The sequence below is a fragment of the Vollenhovia emeryi genome, unplaced genomic scaffold, assembly GCF_000949405.1.
Source record: "Vollenhovia emeryi isolate VEMERY1.0 unplaced genomic scaffold, V.emery_V1.0 DF939140.1, whole genome shotgun sequence".
Classification (NCBI taxonomy): domain Eukaryota; kingdom Metazoa; phylum Arthropoda; class Insecta; order Hymenoptera; family Formicidae; genus Vollenhovia; species Vollenhovia emeryi.
The window spans coordinates 970,848-994,219 of record NW_011967226.1 but is presented as its reverse complement, the minus strand read 5'-3'; the positions used below and the strand labels follow the sequence as shown (position 1 = coordinate 994,219).

Sequence of the window (23,372 nt, the reverse complement as noted above, 5' to 3'; positions counted from 1 at the left end):
TCTATCGCTATATTTTTTTCGGTGCCCGCGAGTTCAATCTTGACATGATAAATTGTTAAATTGTCAAACGGTAGCGGATTAAAAGGCAAAAAAAGTTACGAGAGTAACGGCATGTACACGTAAGGGCGGAATGACGGAGGACTATTTGACGCGAACGCAGGAATTCCGCTAGAGTCGGAATAACCGCCAATTACTGTCAAGAGCAGAGATACGTCGAGGAGGGTCCGTGGCAATTTCGGTCGCCACGGTATTTCGCAACACATTGAGTACCCGTGTCCTCTGGATCGCGTCTCGGGAATTTGAAAATAAATTACCTGTGTCTGCGGCCAATGCGATCACGTGTTGTCGCGCGTATTATTGAACTATACATTTGAACGACGTGTTTGTAATAATAAACATCCACCGGATGAAAAATTGACGATAGAAATGTAAAATTTAACGTGCGTCAATTAACGCTATTTACTTTATTCAATACGCAATGTCAAATGATGCACAATTCATGCGTAAGATTATGGATCAAAATTAATAGATGACAATACGTTTACACGTTGGAACTTGTAGTAATTCTAGAAATGTCGCGTGTGTTCTTTTTGCTATACAATGGAATATTTATTTACCTTTCTTAAAAGCCTGGAGATTTTATCGCCGTGCTCCCACGGAGTGACCCAGCCGCGATTGTGGTAGCAGTCCAGGGGCTTCGTTCCGTTTATGGGTTGATTATTGCTCGTTGTTACTCGTCTCATATTATTTTTGTCGGTCCTCTTTCTCAGATACTTGTTGAAGGCTTCTACCAGGACGAACACGGCGTCGTACATCAGGGCGGCTTGCGCCTAATTTCCATCGCAATGAATTAAATCGCGCGTTTTTCCAGATACAAATGCAAGAAATCAATTTCTTTTTCACTTTCATCCCTCTTGCCATTCGTCGCGACGCGCCGATTTTCGGACGGCGAGAATCGAGCGGAAAGATCCCTCCGATTTCTACGTTCTTGTGGCAGACTCTATCCCTCGATAGGATCAAGAATTTCGCGAGTACGAGAGAGGGATTCGTCGTCACGTTGTGGCGTACGTAAATTCACAGAGACAAGAGTACCTCGGGCACTTCGCCAGTGTTGGAAAACCACGTTTGGTGCTCGCTGAATATAACGATCGGGCACGATAATCGTTGCATTAGATTGCATGCGGCCTGTCTCCGAGAGAGCTTTCAGATCCATATAGATAGTGTCCCACACAACTTTGCCCCGAAATCCCGTTAGTAGTGTATCCATTTTCGGGATTATATTCGCCGCTTCTTGCGGCACAACGAAAATCATGCAAAATGATGGAGCACAAAATGACGGAGCAGACTTCGCGTGTCTCGAAATGCAATTAACAAATAAATATATGATAATGAGCGTTTTATGGAGACGGTATGTTTTTTTTTCGTTGGCGAAATGTGGCAATAATTTTAAAAGCTCATTTTTAATTACAAAAAATCATAGATCGATGCATAATTTTTTAATAATTGCGTCAATATCTTTAAACAAATACGTGAAAATAAATAAATATTGAAATCTGTTTTATCTCGATGATAATTTAATCTCTCGCTAAACGCATTTAACTCAGCAGTTCATTTCGGTCTAATTGAAGTTTAAATGTCAACGTTACTATCGATTGCCGAAAAAAAAATTGTCCGAGGTGTTTTATGGAACAGTGCGGTAGCACCAGAAAACTGCGTTGTCGCGCATCGTTAAACACGAGCCAGTTTTTGTCGGATTCGTGTAAGAACCCTGGGGGGGAAAAAATGTTAACGCGCGGACGAAGGAGAGGTCATTAAGAGGAAGGCGAAACACGGTCCGCGCGGGCAAGGCACGGTCGAGCGAGCGGCACTTTATAAGCGCGCTGAAAAGTCCAAGTTTCTACATGCGGGTGCTGTTTAACAAGTTTGGTCTCAAGCCGCCGCGCACACAGAGATCGCGCGCGGTGCGAACGGAGATCCGCGACGATTCTTGTTTGATTCCCCGTTTCTCGTGCGAAACTTCCGTGCTGTTGCCGTCGTCGCCCGTCGCCGTCCGAAGAAATTTAAGGAAGCGTTCGATCCACCGGGAGGGAATCGCCGCACTCGGGAGGCACATTCCAAGGATTTCGCACGGAGGGTGGTTTCCCCTCTGGAAACGCCAAGCCGCGGAGAGGCCGTCGCCGACGACGACGACGACGGAGGACAGGCGTGAGAAAAAGTGACGACGGGGTCTCGCGGGGGAAGCGCCGGTGATACGTGAACGTATACGTACGGAAATGGATTCACGACCGGCGCCTTGAGACTGGACCGGATCCAGGCGATGCCAGGCGCCCAGGAAATCCTTGACGTGAGGTCGAGTGACGTCCACGATGCGAAAGCCCGTGATGTTGATGGCGCCGTACTCGATCACCTCGCTCTCCCATCGGTCGTCCATTATCTGATTACAGCGAAATATACGGGGGTATTGGTACACGTGGGGAACGCAGGGGGGGTTCAGCGAGATGACAAAGGCTGCCGCCCCGCCTCTCTCCGCCCGGTCTCTCGCAGTCTCCGTTTCGGCGTTCTAAAAGGACGGCCTGTAGTCTCGCGAAAAGCGTCCGCCTGACAACGAGGCCCTTGATCTTCCGTCGCGTCTTTAAAGTCGACTCGAGGACGGGCACTCGAGTCACTGTAATATTATTACGGCGCGTTATTACCGCGTTCCCTTTGTTCCCTCGTGAAAAACGTAATAGGACTGACGCGTCTCGATTCCAACTTAGATCCGCCGTATTTAATTACTCGAGCTCGAATGCAACTACCGTTTCCAGTTTTACGCGGATATTGCGTTGTTACTGCGTATTATGCGCGGCGAAACCTCGAAACAGTGAAAAGCTCGTCGTTGGCGCTAACGCGCGGCAGTTCTTCCGAACGGAACGAGAGCAGCAGGCGAGGGAGGCGAGAGGAGCGGGAATTGATAACGTCTGCGCGGGGCCGTAAACGTGTATTACGCTCGCAAAACGATAAGTCCAATTAAAATTGCGATTACTTATATTTTCGCGATCGTTAAACTAACGAGCGAAGTATGGAGAGAGCAGGTTTGTTCGAGGGTGCCGGAAATAGCGGGCGGTGCTGGCCACCGGAAGAGGCTTTCGAGGGCGGCAGCTAACAATGGTCCCGCTTAAAATTGAACTAATAATACCCGGTATCTAATTGCAATGTGTTATTATTAAGTGTTATTATTAGATTTCGCGTCTCGCAGCTCGCGGCTGATCCGTCCGCTACTTTACTACTTGCGCCCGGCCATCCACCATCATCCATCAACCGGCTGGAGATAATACATGGACGCTGTTAACGCTGTATGCGTGTTTAACTTGGTCGCGAACGAGTTCGCCGCGTTACCAGTTTAATTTGCCGGTCTGATATCATCCCGTCCGCCGTTGCAACGTTGACTTTTCAACTTTTACATTTGCGGTCAGAGGAGCGGATAAAGTTTTGTAATATCCGGCATTGCTGCTTGTCCAACAGCTATTAGGTTCGTATTTATATTCGCGTTTCTACCGAGGAACTTGGCGTTAAGGAGGCCGGGATTTTTGCGAATTTGTAAATATCGCCGGGTATTGATGCGAGAGATGAAATTATTTAAGGCGCCTCTCTCTCTTTCTCCGTCGAGTTAACACGTAGACAATTGTCCCTCCGGTCGTTGAATTCTCAGGTGGATGGCCGTCTCGGAAAAGAAGAAGTAAGAGGCGAGGGACGCGAATGGCGGAAAGCGGGAAAATGTGCGAATCAACACGTCTGCGCTCCGGTCGCGCAACCGTTTCGAGAATGACGCGATAAATGACAATGGCGTGCCTCGTAGGGAGACGAAACTAGATGTAGGTATGTACAACTATCTTCTACGTCGCCGGAGTGTAATGCCGCCTGCTCTTCCGCAGCAACTCGCTGGAAGCCGCTAAACACAAGCAAACTGTCCTCTAAATTCTAAAGTACGGCGGAGACATCACCGGCGAAGATCTTGCCCCCCACGGCAGGGCGTTTCGTGTCAGTTTGAGCGACGGTTCTCGCTTGTTTCGAAAATTTCGCCATGCTGCGAATTAATCCCGCCATCCTGTTATAACGCAGACGGTGTACAAGTGAGAGCACTTTCGCGCAGTAAAGCGAAAGTCACTGTTTTGCATACCGAATTTCCCGGCTGGAAAAGCTCGGGAATGAAAGTCGCCGATATTTAAATGAAAAGGGGGAAATATCTGACTAATTGCAAAATAATACTTTCATTTTAGACTAACTTTACTGTGAAACATACAAATATATACATTTCAATAATATAATGTTAGTTTGAAATAAACAGCCCAAGTTTTAATATTTATCTCCTCCTTTTCTTTCGCGATACAATTATGTTAAGGAAAAAGCGTAATTCGGGTTTTATTAAAATATTAATTCTGGCTAAATAATTACTCTTCGTATTTACATGGCATTTGGAGAAGACACTCGAAGCGAACAATTTATAGAAAAAAGATTTTCCACGATATTTCGGAAAATTGACTACGAGATAGTACAACGAGATTTGGTAGTGTACGGTTGCAATTAGTTAAGTTCTATTTTCTCTGTTCGACTCACCAAACCACTCAGCAGATAGTGATACGTCCTCTTTCCCAATGCTACGTCTCTCACATGACTCACAACAATATCCTTCGCCATGTCCGTCGGGCAATCGAGAACCACGTATTTGTTACTCCATCTGCAACATTTTAATGACGTTTATGGGGATTAGTTGTCCACACGGAGAAAAGATTCGCGAATTTCCCGCGGGAAGAGCGACATAAGTCTCGCGCGCCGGCTCGCCGCAATTCGCGCGCCGCGCTAACGCGCGGCTTTGTCACGTTTGATCGATGCACCGCGGAGTTTCCGCGCTCATTTCGTTTGTAATAATTGGATATTGTATGGCAATTTGCAATAACGCCGTTGTTTTCGGTAACTACCACGCCCGGCCAATTCAAACTACCGCGATGGCAATTACTCGCTGTTGTTGATTACTTGCATCGCGCAAATGCGTGGCCGCTGGTGAATTGCAGTGCGAGTATGCCAACTTGTGCCGCGACCAGCCTTATCCGTCACACCGTTGATATGCCATTTTGCAAGAAAATGACAGTCGCACTAAATCATAGCCGCGGGCACGGAAATAAAATTAGTGTTGCAACAGCTGCGCTCCTTTCCATTTCTATTGGGAACAAATTAAAAAACTTAAAACCCATCACTCCGCAACATTTTAATTAATAATAAGCGAAACTGGGTCAGTATGGATTGTACAAGTAATTAGAAAAGCCGTCATTTTCCGCCAGACTGCTTTTTGGTAGCCTAACATTTCTCTGGGAATTTTTTTATGCTTTGTAGCAACTTGGTGAACTGCGCCCGATCATTTGTCGATCTTGTAATTTTCCGTTGGAATCAACTGACTTAGACCGATAATCGACATACCTTTTGCCGTTAACAAGCATCTTTATTACATTTTGTTATTTCAGTTTTTATCTTTTTACTAGAATTTTTTAATCGAATGTAAGCGAAATCGTTTTAATCGTTACAGGCTGCGACACCGCTCATTATTATGATATGCTCTCAAATTTTATTTTTATACATTTGCATGCCTGTTGAATGTGCTTGTAAATATCAGTTAAATTGGAATTAATTTTTAAGCTTATACTTATATTTTCCTGCATAATATCTCGGAACAAATTGCACCATGTATATAGAGGAAAGTCCTCTGTTGTGAGAAAAGATTCTAGCATGAGACAGTAAGTTTTCAACGTTCAAATTCACATCGCAAATCTGTTTTCGCAACGATTACACGATCTAACAATCAATTTTCCCTAAATAGAGATTTCACTCCGAGGGCAATAAGGTCATGGTGGAACCAACAGACGATGCCTATTAATTTAGCCGAAACTCCTCTATCTCATATTAGGAGTCTATCCCATAATCGGGGATTTTTCTCTATACAACCATAGAAAAGCTCTTAGCATTTATACTTTCGAGTATCAAGTTTCGAATACTAGTTTCGTAACACCGGTTTCCAGTGAGAAGCAGTGTGCGTTTTATTTGTGCGTATTGTACGCTTGAATGAAAAAAGAAAAAGAAGAACTCACCGATTAAGCTCCTCCAGGCTGCGCAGAAAATCGATCGCCTCTGACATGTTCTGTATTCTCTTGACGGTTTCGACTTGAAAGGACTCGTTGCCTGGTTTCAACCCCTGATAAATCTGCTGCAGCCTGAGTAGTCCTGAAACCCACGGGCGTTTAATTAAATTATAGGAAACGCTTATATGCGCGCTACGCTATATTCGACATAGGCTCGCGTTGCCACTCGTCGCTGTGTGTGTCTTCCGAAAATTACATACGCACGATTGCGCGTTACATAGACCATGTCGTAATTCATTGGCAGCCTCTGTTCAGTCTGCGGTTTCTCGCGCAGTGTGAAATATCGCCTGTCTACGGGCAATGCCTCTAAGTTATAGAGAGTGTCGTAGATTGTTCGATTTGACCCGCCTCATATTTTTGGCAACGACAAAATTTAATCGCGTCATAATGCATCGTATGCAGTCGCGGCGTCATACATATGTATGCGAGTCGATGTTACCGCGATATCGAAATTGTAATACGTTTTTCAAGTCGTTTTATGAACATTTCCATATACTGCTAGACCGAAGTCCCCTATTACGAGGCGCGAGTCCCCTAATATGAGATAGCGAGGGTTCCCGTCAGAATCATTTAGGGCCGGTTTCACAAACGTCGTTTAGCCGCTAACCCATGGTTAATTGATCCTCTGTCTCTTCTTGGATAACAAGATAGAGAAAGATAGGAAGTCGACTGAACTCTGGTTAACAGTTAACCGACGTTTGTAAAACTGGACCTTAGGCCTGGTTTCACAAAGCGTCGCTTAACTTCGATCTTGGTTTGATTCACGTTTGTCTCTTTCTAAAGTAACAGTTGGAAAGAGACACAAGGAACGAATTAAACTAAGCTCAAAGTTAAACAACGTCGGTGAAACCGGGCCTTATTGATTTCACCATGAATTTATTGCTCTCGAAGTGAAATCCGTCGAGTCGAAAATCCACTGTTAGATCGCGTAATCGTTGCGAAAAAAGATTGGTCATTGGATTTGGACGTTGAGAACCTGCTATCTCACTTTGAAAGTCTATCGTGTAACAGGGGACTTTTCTCTATATATCTCGCTTTAAATTATATAACGGTGCAAGAAGGTTAGAGGGATGAAAATTTTATGCGAAAGGTTCATACAAAAGATTCAAATAATCCACTATTTTTTTTATATGAAACGTAACGCTTGCAAGATCTGTCCCTTTAAATAGACATCGCGTTTGTCTCCATTCTACTATTCACCTGGGCGCTCGTAATTTCTGTTTCCTCTAATATCGATCGACTGTTTATACCATTTAAGAAATGGACCACGTTGAAAACGGAGGAAAGTAGTCGTTCGAGATATGAAATATTCATACGTTTTATACGTTGTAATAGATCCTGAATTTCTAATGTGGATACTCGCATAAATCGCAAACCCCGCGGATCGGTATATTCGCGGTGCGTCTACCGAATCAAATATCCACGCATCTCTCCAAAATGCATAATCACGCAAAATACATGCGCATTGCGTATCTGTAGTTTCTGGCAAATACACTATTCGAATTATATGCAGTATGTTATCGTGAGATACGATCAAATGCCAGTATGCGCCCGCGCACGTGCAACGGGGCGCAACGGGAATCTACCCCCCCCGAGCTCGAGGCGGGGGGTAGATTCTGATCGGACGTCTCGTAAATTCGCGGGGGAATCTATGGCGTTTACAAAATAGAGAAGCGCCATTTAATCGCGCTCATTGCACCGCGAGACCGCGCCAACGTCTTAACCGCCTGCCGCGCGCATTTCGGGTCATTCGCCCCCCCCCCCCCGGCATAACAACGCACTTGACCTCCCCCCGAACTCGTTACTTTTACGATCGCGGCCAGCCGGCGTAAGTTACGGGCGGCGTATTGCACGACGCAGACGTGTGGTGAGTTACGGCGTAAGGAATTTTTGCCGGCGGTTCCGCGTCGCGGTCGCGCGATGAAAACATCGGCCCGGAAAAAAATTGGCAAGACGCGGAACGGTGCTTTCGAACATCGCGACGGAGGTTGGAAGAAGAACAGCTTTCAAAGGGGGGAGGGACCCTCAGATGGGGGAGAAATATGAAGGCTCGCGTTGCTCTCTTAAATGTATTTCGCGAGGGGTGATATTTGCTTCGCGGAGAAGAAAAATCGGACCAGAAATCATTTTAAATTTCCGAAAACCGCGAAAAATATTTAAAACAATTCTCGTCCTGACATTTGGAGAAGAAAAAATTTATAAGAGGATTATAAACGGAAAATCCTTTTAGTTTTTGGTTAGTAGAAAGGGGGGAAAAATGGAAAGCTCGTAATCATTCATTTTTTGTATTTTAAATCCCGATATATCTCTCGACACTTAGATAAAAGGATTTGGTAGCGTAATAAAAAAAACACACGATAGGAAAGAGGACGGAAGGCAATACGGCTTAATGGGACGCCGGATGCAGGAAACATGGTGTTAGAACGCGAAACGTATCTGGTCCTATCGCTATATTTTTTCTGCCGTCAGGCACGAGAAAGATGACCAGGTTAACGAGCGCGAATCTGAAACTGCGCGCGTACATACACGTCCGTTCGAGCGTTGCAAAAGAGCTTGACATTTCGATGAGTGCTATTGGTTTCTCGCGAACGCCATTCCCACTTCCAATACCGATCCTTTTACCGCATTTTTCTTTCAGCGATGACTCTGATACCGATGTCTAATTCGAAAATCACTTCCTTTCCACTGGCCGCGTCTCGTCATTACTAGAGGAAATCCTCTATTAAGAGACAGATTTTTAATATGAGATAGCGGCTTTTCAACACCCAAATTCAACGACAAATCTTGTTTCGCGTCGATTACACAGTTTAACAATGAATTTTCCACTAAACAGATTTCGCTCCAACTCTGGGGGGAAAAAAAGACAGTTAAGCAACCCATTTTGGGGCCCACAATTAGCAATCCAATTATTTGGATTGTTCGTAACTCTATTCTGGGAAAAATTTTGACCGTTTTTTTGTAGTCCAGCAACGTAACGTTTCGGTTAGTGCCTCTTAAGTGAACATTATATTTGCGTTACTGAATATCGACAGAACTAATTGAGAGAATTGATTAGTATTACTTAAAAATCTTGGATACAGATGGAACAGTTGATTGCGATTTTTAGGTTGCAAATTTTGTTTTCCCAGAGAAGGGCAACAAATTCATGATGGAATCAACTGACGATTATTAATTTAGCAGAAACCCCGCTATCCCATATTAGGATCCTATCTCATAATAGAGGACCTTATTAGACTCTCTGTAAGAAGCTGAGGTCGATAAAAATTTTAAATTTGTTTATATCAATACTGGCAGTCTGATGAAATATACGCTCTGTAAGAAGTTTCTGAAGTTGGAAGGCTATGAATCGCGAGCGAGAAAAACGTGTTTCTTTTATCATTTGTGACACGAATGTCGCACGTAAGAGAATGAAAGCACGAAAATGAACTTCTTGGAAAAATATTTTCAACTAAATAACGTTCTTGATTTACCCCCGATTATGTCACGGTGAATTATTTTTCTTTGCAATCGCTCTGACGAGACATTTCCAACAAAGCACCGAGGAACGATCGCGCGATGTCAGAATTTGGCTGCACCGGATTAAAATGACGAACCGTCACGTCTCTATCGGGCACACGATCCGCCGTGACGTAACGGGGATGTTTTTAATTACCAGCCTACATTATCTCGTCAAATTTCAGTATCAAATTTCTTTGCGTCCCGGAAGCTCGCGTCGCGGCGAACCCGCGGCTCATTGAACGCACAATTTATCCGACGTAGACCGGAAATACACGTAAACTACCTCGTTATGGTTCTGCGTACATGATCCCTTTAGTCATTACAGTCGAGTCGTAGCAAGTATAAGAGACGTTGGTAATCGCGAAGTTGCCTTTGAAGCCGCGACGCTCGTTTGTAAAGCGTACGTGTGCACAATATCCATATCATCGAGGGATATGGATCTGCGTTGCGTACAGAGTAAATAATAATTTTGAAATTTCAGAGAACTCGTGTCGAGGCGAGGCTTTGATGTGTCGTTCGTTTCGTTAGTGCAATTACGATTCCAACATGCGCGTCTGTAAACACGCACTGTGAGCTTAGGATGCTTGCATTAAGAAATCTCATTTGACTTTTTATAATCGTAGCGAATGAAAAAAAAAACGCAAATGCAATTCCTCGACCAAAATGATGTTACGCTGGAAATGTTGTGTTTCGGATTGCATGGAGCATCCAGTGATGCAACACATATGGCACACACTCATGCACAGTTTCTACTTCTGAAAGATATTAAATATATCCGCGAGTGAATCGCATTGAATGGAATTAGCGGTGTAAGTTTCTCAGCTTCTTAATCGAGTCTCTGCTCGAGATAAACCTACTTTATTATCCACAAAGAAAAAGAGCTGAATGTCTATGATAAACTTTGATTTCTGTCACCCGTCACGCTGCCGAATAACTTATGTAATTCCTTTTCATCCCCCGCTTCTTTCTTCCCCCTTTTCGAACGAAATTAGATTAATTTTTTCTATGTTTCGCTCGATACTTTTAATATCGAGCCCGACAGTTTTAATATCGCCGCTCGATCGTAGAACGCTCGTCTCATACATTCGTATAAAAAGAAATTGACTCGATGCTATCGCGAATACGCGTGAAGCCATGACAAGACACGCAATCCAATTGTGTGCCCAGTGACATTCAATATATTCCGAATCACGAAGCGACCTACCGACTTCCGTGTTCCATTTGCAGCTACGGAACGACTAATTATCGACGCGTCGCCAACGTCGATCGGCAGGTACAGAGAGCTAAAGGAGAACGGACCTGCATGCCGGCGTCACAGTTGCAATATTTGCGAGTGGTACGCGAACAATTTTCTCTCTCTCTCTCTCTCTTTCTCTCACTCTCTTTCTCTTTTGTGGACGAGAGATAATCTGAAAATATCCTCTCCTAGCAATGCCCTCTCGTAGAGGATGTTTTATTATGTTTTAATTAAATTGGTATTCCGGATAAACAAATTGCAGACTCCATGAATCTTGCATGAGTTAAGCATCGTGTTCATCAATCCTTCCGACATCAGATTGGACGCCGATAATTTTGCAATATTTTTAAATTCAATTGAATTTCTTGGCGTTAATTTCCTGTTGACGTTTACTTTGTAAACTCTGATGCACCAATTTGTTTAAATCAATTTCTCCCGGACAACTCGCCGGTTTACTCGCGAACTGAGAAACTAATTGCGAAACACGATCTTCGCGGAAGTTCGTTCGAACTTTAGTTTTATGAATTGGCATGTTTGGCTTCGGAGTATTTAATAGTCTTCATTCGATTTGAATTTCCCGGCGTTTACTGTATGTATATAATACCGCAATAATGACGCTGTTCATTACGAAAGTACAAATACTCTATTTCCAGTTGTCTGATAGACAAATGAATAGAGGCTTAACGGGAACATTGAAATTCATGTACTAATCAGAGCTGGCTTAACGTATGTGCACGCTTAAATTAGTCCAAGCCGATTAAAATTCGAAATTTCCCTTCGTTCTATTGTGGAAACGGGGCAATTAGGAGGAGCGAATTGTGCTGTAGAGCAAATTAAATTTAGAAACGTATTACAATGGCGAAAAAAATTTCTCCGAACGTTGAATACATCTATATGTTTATTATTAAATGCACTTAACGCGCGTTTAAAGTACAAACATCGCGAGAGGTTCCGCCGCAGCCGCGAGCAACGTCGATTAATATTCTTGTTTATTTTTCTTCGCCCTCGCTAATTTCCGTTGAATGCGTTGTTTATTCGTTACTGAATTTGTAAGTTTATCGATACCGGATCGCGATTTTAATACAAAGGGAAGCTTCCCCTTTGAAAAGGTAACTGGTTAACGTTTTTCCGCGCATCGGATCGTCGTTGGAGGAGCTCGATCGAGGACTTTCCCCTTCGGAGCGTTCCTCCGAGACTCGTTGTAGCCAATAAATGCTTCAATAACCTTTTTATTCGATAACTATGTTCGCAGGCGTGATAACTCGATTCTGGCGCCTCGTATCTGTTGTTATGTGCTTAAGTGCGATGTTGCTGGGACAAACACACCGCCGCTTCTCCTCGTCTGTTTCTCGTAACTTATTTTCGCCCGACTTACACTAAATAGAAGTCGGAACTGCTTCTGGGACGGGTGGATGCTTCGAGGAGCAGTTCAGCAACCCGCAACTGCTGCACTGCTTCCCAACTTCGACGCGAGCTTCTTTTTGCGCGGTCTTCGGCCCCTGTTCTTCGCAATTAGCGCCGTTCTCATCGCATCAGCCGCGATCGCGATCTCATTCTTATAACGCGGAAAAACCCCGCCAATGAAATTATGGACTCTCATACTTGTGTAATACGATAAGACGCAGACCTCTTAGAGATACTAATTTCATAAAATATATCGCGAAAGAGTTAGCCGTTTCTTACGATCGTCATTAAGTCTTTTTCTCCTCGCGGCAGTCATTACTATTTTTGTCGCGAGAATCAGCGGTGCATAGCGGCAGAACGGAATATTCCGTAAGCACCTCGCGAAAGATGCCGGACTCAGACAAGCGGGATTTACTTGCTGAACAATCCAACGTATTCTAAATCTATTTTTAACACGGAGCAGAACGTAGAGCGCAGGGAGACGCCCGCGCCACGCTAATATCTTCGCATTGCGAAGTCGGATGTAACTCGGCGACGTCTACGTGCAGACGCGAACGTAACCATCCGCGACCGCACAGACGTCCCCCGGGCAGGCACGCGGAGTTAGTCTGGCACGGTGTGCGAGCAATCCCGTCTGCATCCCTCGTACCGGCGGATGGCCAGCGGTTTCCCCGTGTCGCGTACTTCCAGACGAAAATGCCGTCGAGACTGCTGGAAACTAACGTCGCGATGGCGAAACAAGCAACGCGCGCCCGTCCCCGCGACGCGACGCGCCTGGATCGACCGATGTCTGATTGTATCTATGTATGTACGACGGGCTGTGCTTAAAGCGGAAGACGTCTTGTTACGCGCGACGAAGGCGGAATAAAAGTCACCCCTTCGTACCGGGTGCCCCGCGCGAAATCCGCGCCCTTTTGTTACCGCAATTTCTGGCCCTCCTCCTCCTCCCCCCCGCCCTCCCCCACCTCCGCGCGACAGCTTTGTTCAGACGTTCGAACGACAGTTTCCCCGCGATCTTTAATATTCGACATTAAATATTCCGTCGATCAAAATTCAAATGGAAATTCCGTTAAAGTAATTAACGGACAGGTTGATTATCGCGTATCGCTCATCCGCGAATAATTTATTACCGCCTGATATTATTTATCGCGTTTGTTGCACGTCACGTTGCGGCGAGTTTCCCCTTGTTAAATTCTGCCCGTTGTTCGGTAAAAAGGAAAAACGGAGGTCTTGCGGAACACCCCGTATGGAGCTGCTCGCGAGGCTAGAAATACCACGATGCACCTACATGCAACTCGATTTTATCAAACGATCCTTCGTGCGATCGTGAGTAAAATTTTAAACGAAAAACCCGTCTTTCTCCTTGCAGGCGAGCTGCATCAGAGGTCTCTGGGGCGCGTAGGCTCTACTGCACGGTAAGCCTGAAATACACCGATCGTCAATTAAACGTGTGCAGGTCCTTGCGGAGCCGTTGAAATTTTGTGGCCGAGAGTGACGAGCTAGTATCGATTTTAGTCAGCTATTTAGGCAGGTATTTATCGATCTTTTGGTACAAGGCGTTTCTCGTAAGGGCGCGACGTATTATATGGTCTTGCGTTCTAATTAACAAACGTGATCAAAGGTATAATTATATACAATGTTTCATCATAGATATATGAATTCACCGAGTTACGCGAAAAATATCTCGTCACATAGCTCGAAATGTTGGAAGCTAATGACGGCCCAACGTTTCCGCTTGCTGCTAAAATGCGTCCATTCGGAACCATATTACATTAATGATATGTAGTTTTTTAAAAAACGACGTTTCGGTCTCAGATTTGGACCCTTTTCAAGTAATCTGCAAACGTACATAACTCAGCACTAAACATTTTTTTATATACAGGGTATGTTGTATATTGAAAATTTTTGTGTATTATAACATACACAAAACAACATTTACATAAAATGAGACACTGTATATATATAAAAAAGGAAGTAATTATAACGAAAGTAAACCATAAATCTGTGCCTGTTCACCCAATTGTTAATGATCTCATATCGTTCGTTTGGCCAATATCGTTATGTTAGTAAGCTGTGTACAAGCAAGAGAGTCATTACAGTATACGCGAATTAATAAATATCAAGAATAAATATGAAATAAATAAATAAACTTACATATTAGTAAAAGAAATGATTGCACTCTTTGGCTGAAGAGTGCAAAGTCAATTGAAGTTGCATTGTTAATTGTTAAACACAAGTAAAAGTATCGAGAGATGTGTGTCGGACGAGATATCAGATTGAACTGACGGGTGAAGAATAAAGTTTTCAAAAGACATGTGTTGGACGAGAGATCAAGTTGAACTGTCGGGTAACGAAATAAATAAGACGAATGAGAAACACTACGTTATTCGGTTTGAGAGATACTTTACTTATGCTGTCAATGGTGATATTATAAATAATCAAGCGCAGCGAATTATATTAAGATAATATTAATTAATTTATATTAAGATAATATAAATAAACGCGGCAAAATGTGCGTTTTTTTCCATTACGTCGCAACAATTAGTCCAGAATTTATCGCGCCTTATCTTTTATTTACGCGCGTTTAAATATAAGTTTTATTACTTTCTACCCTTTATAAAATTCGATTTAAATAGAGCCTGGTAGGATAATTTGAATAGGAGATAGGAACAAAGAAGCTTAATTTTTTATCGCGACTATACTTCTTTTCCCCAAAATCCAGAGGTGGTGTTTTAATTTAATTTACCGGCTTTAAATATACGATGGGATACGAGCAGCGTTATCCACGTGATTATTTCAAATTACTTAGAAGCACTTAGGAGTCGCTTGGTATTTCGCAATACGCTAAACGATCTTAACAAATGTCGTCGGGCGTTCGAGTAGATTTCCACCTTAAAATGGACGTCTGATTAAGGTCTGTCTCCATATCTTAACCACGACGGACGGTTTGAGGTAACATCTGTGGCAGGCACGTCACCTCAAGAGAGACCCGAAGAGTCCGTCGGGCCGGAATAACGGAGGTCTGATTAGCGTGTCCTATCACGTAATCGTCCTGGAGGCAATCCCTAATACCTTCGTCTGTTCTTAATCTCGCGCACCGTTCACCTTAAAACTGAGCCATCAGTTGCGGAGACGGAGACTGGCGAATGAACGGAAAGAAAGCCACCCCTCGGCTTCTTCCTTTTTTCCATACTTTTGTCCCGGTCACGGCGGCGAATCCGCGACAGCGGTGCGGAAACTTCGGGGAAAACGGATACCGCCTCCATTCCAAAGTGTACCGATTTTCTTTTGCTCAAGTTGCAACTACAAGAGTAGAAATAAATATATATTCTCGACCTGCGTTAAAGTAGTAATTAAATATAGACGGACGGAAAAGGTCTATTTTGCGTAACTCAATAAATTGCAACCTTTAAGAAACTTTTTATCGCGTGTACGTTATTATTTATCATTGCCGCGCGCGCGTATCGAGTGCCATCATTATCGATGATGGGTTCTAACGCATGAATGACCTCATCGCGGAGCGCAGGGTGAAATGCTTCATCGCTCCTCTCTCTCTCTCTCTCTCTCTCTCTCTCTCTCTCTCTATGATCAACACACTCTGTTGCGAGACAGTAAACAAAATGGTTTATTGCATTTAGGCAATGCGTAAGATGTAGACAAAAGGAAAAAAGAGGGGAATGCCCCGTTGAAGCGCTTCCTACGTACGATGGTTTCAATTTTTCGCGCTTCAGATGTTTTTGGCCCTCCCCGAAGTTTTCAGGAAGCGAATTTCCGAATCGTCATAAGCTGATTTTTTCCCCCTCCTGCCACGTTTTCCTCAGGCGCATGCCAAAACCTTTTTATCAACCCGACCGGGTGTATTCGAATGGCCCGAAAACCGGGCCTCTGCGAAACAACTGGCGGGAAGTGCCGGCCGGTAGTATCGACGAGCTCTTGAACGAGTAGCTGTATTTCGTTCGTTTGAAAATTGCGAGCGGATATCGGTTTGAGTGCCGTCACTGGTTGTCGCGCGGCGCGATCGATCACCATCCGGTCGGCTCGTTCGCGCCCGCGATAAAGATGCCGAGCGAAGCAAAGTGGTAGCAGGTGTCGTGTGGCGTCCACCTGCACATTGCGCGGCCAGCTAGCCGAGCTTATTATCCCGCCGCCCATGCTCCGCGCTTGAAACGAGAAGCCGCGGACCGCACAATTGCGCGATTTTCGTCCCTCCTTTTAATCAGAGCGTTCGTCGCGACTCGTTCCAAGTCGGGGTAATTTTGGTTAATGCCGCGCGGAAAGAAGACGGCTTCCATAATAAATAGGGGTGTATCTTCGGGTAGGTAAGACTTATTAATTTTCGGCGAGAGTAACGGGCTAGGACTGGACTAGGATTCGAATCTAGAACCTTCCGCTTGCCGGGCGAATGCTCTTCCAACTGAGCTATCCAGGCCCACAATCGAAATCCTTCTGGCTTACCTACTTTATTTCACTGAACAAAGTAGAAAATAGTGTACCAGCAGCGCGACTCCAGGAGCAATGCGTGGTATCTCACTCACTGGTTTGGTAGACGATCGTATGGATGCAGAGTGGCCACACCCCGGAAGACCCCTCCAGTCAATAAACAAGTTCCGCACCGTTACCCTGCCTGAACGACAGGTGGTCCTCGGAGAGGGCGAATGCGAAATGAGCACGGCCTCCATAGCACTAGATAGAGATGTATCTTCGGGGAGGTAAGCGCTAAGACGCGCCACTTATTAATTTTCGGCGAGAGAAGTAACGGGCTAGGGCTAGGCCAGGATTCGAACCTGGGACCTTCTCCTTACCGCGCGAATGGTCTTTTCCAATTGACCGCGAGGTACCCAAGCGGGACGGAGCCGCGCGCGAAACGCGTGAACTCGCGGAAAGAACGAGTGGGCATAAAGACGCCGGCGTATTTTTTTTCCCCGCACGTATGCCAGCATCCCATTTCTCACCTTCCGCCACAGAATCGCTTTTCGCGACGTTCGTTATGGAACTTGGTCCTTGATGGCGCCCTGCAAATATTTACGTCCACCGCGTGCGCGCTCTCACCGCAATCGCCGAGTTTGCGGGGTAATTGGAATAGAACCGCGAAAACTTTGACGCAAATGTTAACGCCGGGCTTCGAGCACGGTCACTCCGCGCCGCGCGAAGCGCCCGGATTGGTCGCGGAAATGCGCGCATTATAAATCCCCATGCAAATTTCTCAAATTATAGTTGTTTGTTCGTAGAAATATTCAAGACCGGGGCCGTTCGCATTTCGACATTCCGCGCACAGTCGTGATGCGATTTCACTTTGTAACGTTACGAAATTGTAACGTACAGTTTAAACGTTCTAAATGTCTCCGCGTCTTCCGGGCACGCAACGTACCCAGGCTTGGGCTCGAACGAGGAATCGCGACTTTTTTTCTCCACGAAGATTGCACGAGAGTTCGTTTAGAAGCGAACTTTCTGAATATTTGCTATAAAATATTAATGCTGCGTGTTCTCTACACAGTATTTACGGCACTACTTTACGGGAGAAGAGCTTCACCGTTCCGAAGTTTCTGTCGATTTTTCTGAATTTGCTTGTCTTTAATCACGAACTTATTGGAAAAGTAATGTCAAGTGGATCGATACGTATTTTTCTCTAATACTTGAGAAAAATCGCGCCGAGTTTGCTGCAGTTTGTATACCTTTTCGAGTCTCGCGCTCTCTCGCTATCTGTAAACGTTAGGGCGCGCCCATAATCCTTAGCGAGGGTTCAACGACACAAAGCGTCTTTCTCAATTCTTGGGCACAACGGGACACCCCTCCGCCATTATTACGTGCGCTCATTTTATTTACGAGCGGCGCGACAGTCGTGCCGAGCGTATCGCGAGCGATTGAGCTCTCCCGGATCGCTTCTCTCCGCGAGATGATCTCTCAGCCGCGCGAACCGGGCGCGCTCGTTTCGGAATCGCTGCCGGTAATTTCCATTATCGCCGGAATACGCGCCGCCTGTACGATTTCCACTTCTGGATATTATATATATAGCCGGTGGCGTATGCATGAGCGTCCCGCGTGCCGAGAATTTTGCGATTCAACGTAGCGCCGTCGGTGCTCGATATTTATCGCGCCGGGCGTTAGCCCGGGCGCTCTTATAAAATAAAATTCCGATACGTTTCGCTCCTTTTTCCCCTCTCCTTCTCTCGCGTCGGGCTGTCCTGAATTCCGCGCGTTCCGACAATACTCGAATCCACCTCGTAAACCGGCAACGCCCGACGCAACATTAAACGTCAATTTAGTTCGTAAACTAATTCGCAGCCGCGCGCGCGGCGAAACTCGTCGGATGCGCGCGGATCCGGTCGCGTCGGAAATGCGCGTTGCACGGGCGTCGGGCTTTAAGTTCTCGGATGAATTAGAATTAAATTGGATTTAGTAAGAAATATGAATGAATGCGGCGGGGAGGGGGGGGGGATCTCTCGCCCGCGCGTTGTAAAACTCGCGGCGCGTTTTCACGAATGACGCCCGGCGCGGAGGCAGCTCAAAGAGGGGCGATTTTCAACGCGAAATTCACTTGGCCAAATTTTGCGCAGCTGGCTATAATTGCCGACGGGATAGGGTCGGCTGCATCCGCGCGCGGCATTCATCACGCTCTTTTTTCGCGGTTATTTCCACTGGATGGCTTATCCGCATTTTCGTTATCGTACAATGAATACCGCACGAATACGCGTGTCTCTCTTTCTCTCTCTCTCTGCACTTTGTACCCCGTAGCGCCGCGCGGAAATTAACCGGGCGATCACCCCGACGATCCCCCAACGAATGTAAAGCTGCGGCCTGCATTTCAAATGTTAATGATCAACTTTCTCTATTTTCCCGCGTCGATCTGCTTGTTAGCGGATCGTGTTTGCACTATTATCCATGTCCACCGCATCGTGTTCATATTTGGCTCTCAATTAAACGCACGAAATCGCATGTTAGGTGTGTACGTTAAAAATGGGACGGGCAAATACGTCAATTAAACATCAATCTGCGCATTTGCGCACGATGATGATTTCTATTTTTAAAGCCGGCAACAAATAGTATGCCGAAACCTAGTTACAACAGCAGTTACATTCGGTATTAAATATATGGCGCAGTTTATCGCGCCGCATTTCAAGCTTATGCCCCGAATAGAGTGTAGTCGCGCCGTTCGATTGTCCCGAAAATTTGGCTTTCAAAATACGGTCATTCTCGGCTGTGAAATATCGAGCGCTAATTTCTAACTGCAAGACTCTCTCGTTTCGCCCAGATTTATATCGCGCGCGGCTCACGTTTGTCCGTCCCAATAAATCGGCGCAGCGGAGAGCGCGGAATTGAAAGATAGGAGACATAATATCGTTTATTAATAACCGTCGGTCGGGTCGATAATTCTTTGCCGATTTATTACGTCGCCGCGCGAAGCGACACGTAACCAACGTCCCGCGCGAAACGTCAGGTGCAACGTCAAACGCGGTGGGGAAAACGCCGCGCGCCACGACCGGGCAACCTCGTTGCCGCAACCGAACCGCATCCACTCATTCTAATTTTCTTTATGGTCGTTCGCGATCGGGGCGGTGTGCGGGACACGCGATTTGATCGCGGGGCGTGCCGCGCGAAAATTCGCCGCTCGATGCCCGCGCATTCGCCGGCGACGCGACGCCGAATTTTCAATGAGCCCTCCCTCCCCCTCCCCCTCGCCGCCGCCCCCGTGAAACGCAAAACCGAATTCCGACTATCGGTAATCAGTTTTCCTACCCGCTTTAGCGCGCGGCCGGCGGACGCGGGCGTTTCGACCAACGACGGGGGGGGAGGAGGAGGAACGCCGAATTACGCGGCGCGTAATTAGTGCCGTTAAGCCGCACCGGTAATCACCGGTGTATCGGTGTCACGTTGCAAACGTTGAACATGCGCGGCGCGGCGGGCGCGACGCCGCGGAAAAGAATATAAATATTCCGTGCGCCTCGCAACGTTTGTAATGCGTAATTAGAGGCCGCGTGCGCGGCCGAGCGGCTCTGCGGCGCGATCGGCTCCCGATCTGCTTAAAACTGCGTATGCGCGCGCGCGCGCGCGGCCTCGAATGACGCATTAACACTTTGCTGTCGGAACTCTCGCTTGTCCAATTACGGAACAATCGACGCGTGGAATATCGAATCACGCCGGGTAGTCGCGAGAACCTTGTTATCAAGGTATCGGATGTCATTACCTCTCGCGATATTAGCGGGATAGGGTTTTTTTTTTTCCTTTGACGGACAACCTTGTTAGCACACGGAGCACACGGCGGGAATCGCGTTACGCGAGAACGCAATTCGCTCAACGGTAAAGTTGGCGCACGCATGATGAAACGTAGAGCCCGATACGTGTATCGCGCGTTTTCTCGCGCGTGTCACCGAATTTTTGTTTATCGCGCCGCGCCGCCCGGCGACACGGCGCGACACTCAAACGGTCGTCATTTTCGAAAATAATTTAATCGACAGGTTGTCGATACGGAAATCGTCGCGATGCAGCTGCGTCGCCGTGCCTTGTTTCTCTTGTCACACGTTTTTGAGCGGCACAATTGTAACACGGCAAATTGAAACGGGACGGATCGGCGTCGATACATCCCTCTCTTTCTCTCTCTCTCTCTCTCTCCCACTCCCTCCCTCTCCCTCCGCGCGTTATCCGTTTCCGGGACCCGAAGGACAATCGGCGGCCGGGTTAAACCCCGTTAAGCCTGAGTTAAATGTCATCATAGCCGGCCATTATTGCGGCCCGCTTAGCGTTGTTCATGAAGGTAAATAGAATATCCCGTGCCAGCTGGGATCATTCGACCGTAGAAATTAATTCTGCTCCTGCCGGAGTTTATCGGTAGGGCACGAAGTCATCGCGCCGAACGAGTCGCGCCGCGACGCGACGCGTCGCGTCGCCTAGCATCGAAGTTATCTTAATGGAAAAGTTTCGGGTCGACCTCTCTCCCTCTCTCTCTCTCTTCCTCCGCCGATTGACGCAACAGTTGAATGTACGACCAATTATGGGGAATATTGCCTCCTGGAAGCGCGCGGTCCGCTGGCGAGACAGAAAATAACGGAGAATTATTGAGAAACTGCGGGAGACCGTAATTCCATTGTTGTTCCAAATCGCCGGCTACTATTACGGGACGAATGGCACGGAGAGCTGGCGACACCACCTCGGCTATAACTACAGTCATTGCTAATCGCTAACAGCTGCAATTATTGCGCTTCATGTTTACCGTCAATTTTCGCGGTAAACGTTCACCGCGATTAACGATCGGCACGAAGAATTTACCGCGACACGCAAAAATGTCCGGACATCAAAGTGTCGCGCGGGGGACAAGCGGTCAAACAAATAATTGCATGTGTCACGGCACATCGTGGCCATAATTACGGCCGCGTAACTCTGCGTTTGCTGTTAATTGACGGCGATATTAATTAAAAATTCATCTGAGGCGGTCACGTCACGCGCCATGAACAAATTCCCGCGCGCACGCGCGCGCACCCTCCCGGCCGTGGACCGAACGCGGGTGCAGCAGCCGCGGTTGAGATTGGGCGACTCCTCTCGATCATCACGTAGAAAATTAATTCAGGAGGGCGCCGCGTGGATTTCCGCACAGACTTCTATATATTATACCAGACCGCGAACTGAGGCGTTGGAAGCGAAGCCGCGTCGCCATCTTTAAGGGGATGCTGGGGTGATTCCGCACTTTTCGCACCTTTTGCTCCTAGAACTGTCAATTCGTGAAAACATTTGTGTAATATACAAATTATGTGGCTCTTGTATATTACGAGACGTTCTTCTTTATGTATTTTTCTTGAAGTTACAATAACTTTTACCGATAGTTAGGCGGACTAGAAAAATTCAGTTTTTTTTGCCAGGTTTTCGAGATTTTAGACCACTGCGTGTCGGTCTGTACACAAAAGCCACATTACTTGTATATTACACAAACGTTTTCGTGAATTGACAGTTCTAGGAGCAAAAGGTGCCAAAAGCGCAGAATCACTCCAGCATCCCCTTAATGCGGGCAAAAGTTCACATACAAGCTGTCACATTTCGAAATGTAGAAATGTTAACCCTGTAACACCAACATTGCACTAATACAACACTCACTTGATGGGCATGCTAAATTATCCTATCAATAATTGCATTTATTGTCTTCACTTAATACCACTCAATATCACTCACAGACTTCTATGTATTATACAGGGTTGGGAAAGTTACTTTATAAAAGTATCTAGTTACAGTTACAGTTTTTTTCGCTAAAAATGTAACCATGGCAGTTACAGTTACAAGTTACTAATTCTGAAAAGTAACGCGTTACAGTTACTCAAAAAGTAACGAATCGTTACTTTGCAATTACTTTCTTGCAATGAAAATGAAAATATTAAATCTGTAGTTGAATTATAATATAAAGTGTTGATAAAGCCCGGATAGCACAACGTATTGGCGTAGTATTGGGAATGTAAATGCAATACAGTGCAATTATTAATACGTAACATTGGCGCTACATTAGCCTTTATTCTACATGTATTCAATAATACAATTTTATTGGGCAATCTTGCTATACAATCTAATATAGTTAGCAAATTTTTATATTTAGCAGTTGTACGTATAATTTATATGTCAGTATTTTACTTTTTATTCCATTGTTGTATATAAATTTCATGATAAGAGCATACATACTCAACGTAGACATCTGCGGGATGCGAAACGAAGAAGATTGGTTTTTGTTTCATGTCGCTACGTTGATTTCTCGCCGAGTTATAGCGTTTTAAAAATCGGGCGCGCGCGCACCCATTCATTAGACAAGGCCGCGCGAGTATTACGCAAGTATTACGCGAGCGTACTACGTCCCCAAAAAACTGGCATCAAAACATACGAGGCCCAGGGGTTCGGTAGTAAACACCGTCGCGCGAGACGCCGCATATACGCGCCGTCTGCTGCTTCTATCTCAGGATTAAGAGATCGCGAGTCGATATAATCGTCAATAACTTGGCACAGAAAAATCGTAGGAAGATGATCCTGGTCTCGTTGGAAAGCTAAGATTTCAGCGCTTCTAACGAGATAAGAATGGCTTATCTCTGATTATTAGTTTA

At 45.8% G+C, this 23,372-nt stretch overlaps 1 protein-coding gene and 1 non-coding gene across 4 annotated transcripts in view; both read right to left on the bottom strand.

Moving 5' to 3' along the window:
* The window catches only part of LOC105567126 (glutamate receptor 1), a 229,077-nt gene that overhangs the window by 15,494 nt on the left and 190,211 nt on the right, over nucleotides 1-23,372 (bottom strand). For all 3 annotated transcript variants that reach the window (XM_012021707.1, XM_012021706.1, XM_012021705.1), the window contains 4 exons: nucleotides 6,117-6,249; nucleotides 4,594-4,714; nucleotides 2,270-2,434; nucleotides 618-830 (listed from right to left, as the gene is read on the bottom strand). In XM_012021707.1, the coding sequence (XP_011877097.1) occupies nucleotides 618-830; nucleotides 2,270-2,434; nucleotides 4,594-4,714; nucleotides 6,117-6,249 (632 nt within the window). The remainder of the gene's footprint in view (nucleotides 1-617; nucleotides 831-2,269; nucleotides 2,435-4,593; nucleotides 4,715-6,116; nucleotides 6,250-23,372) is intronic.
* Trnaa-ggc lies at nucleotides 16,663-16,735 on the bottom strand. Its single transcript has one exon. It is a non-coding gene; the product is annotated as a tRNA-Ala (tRNA).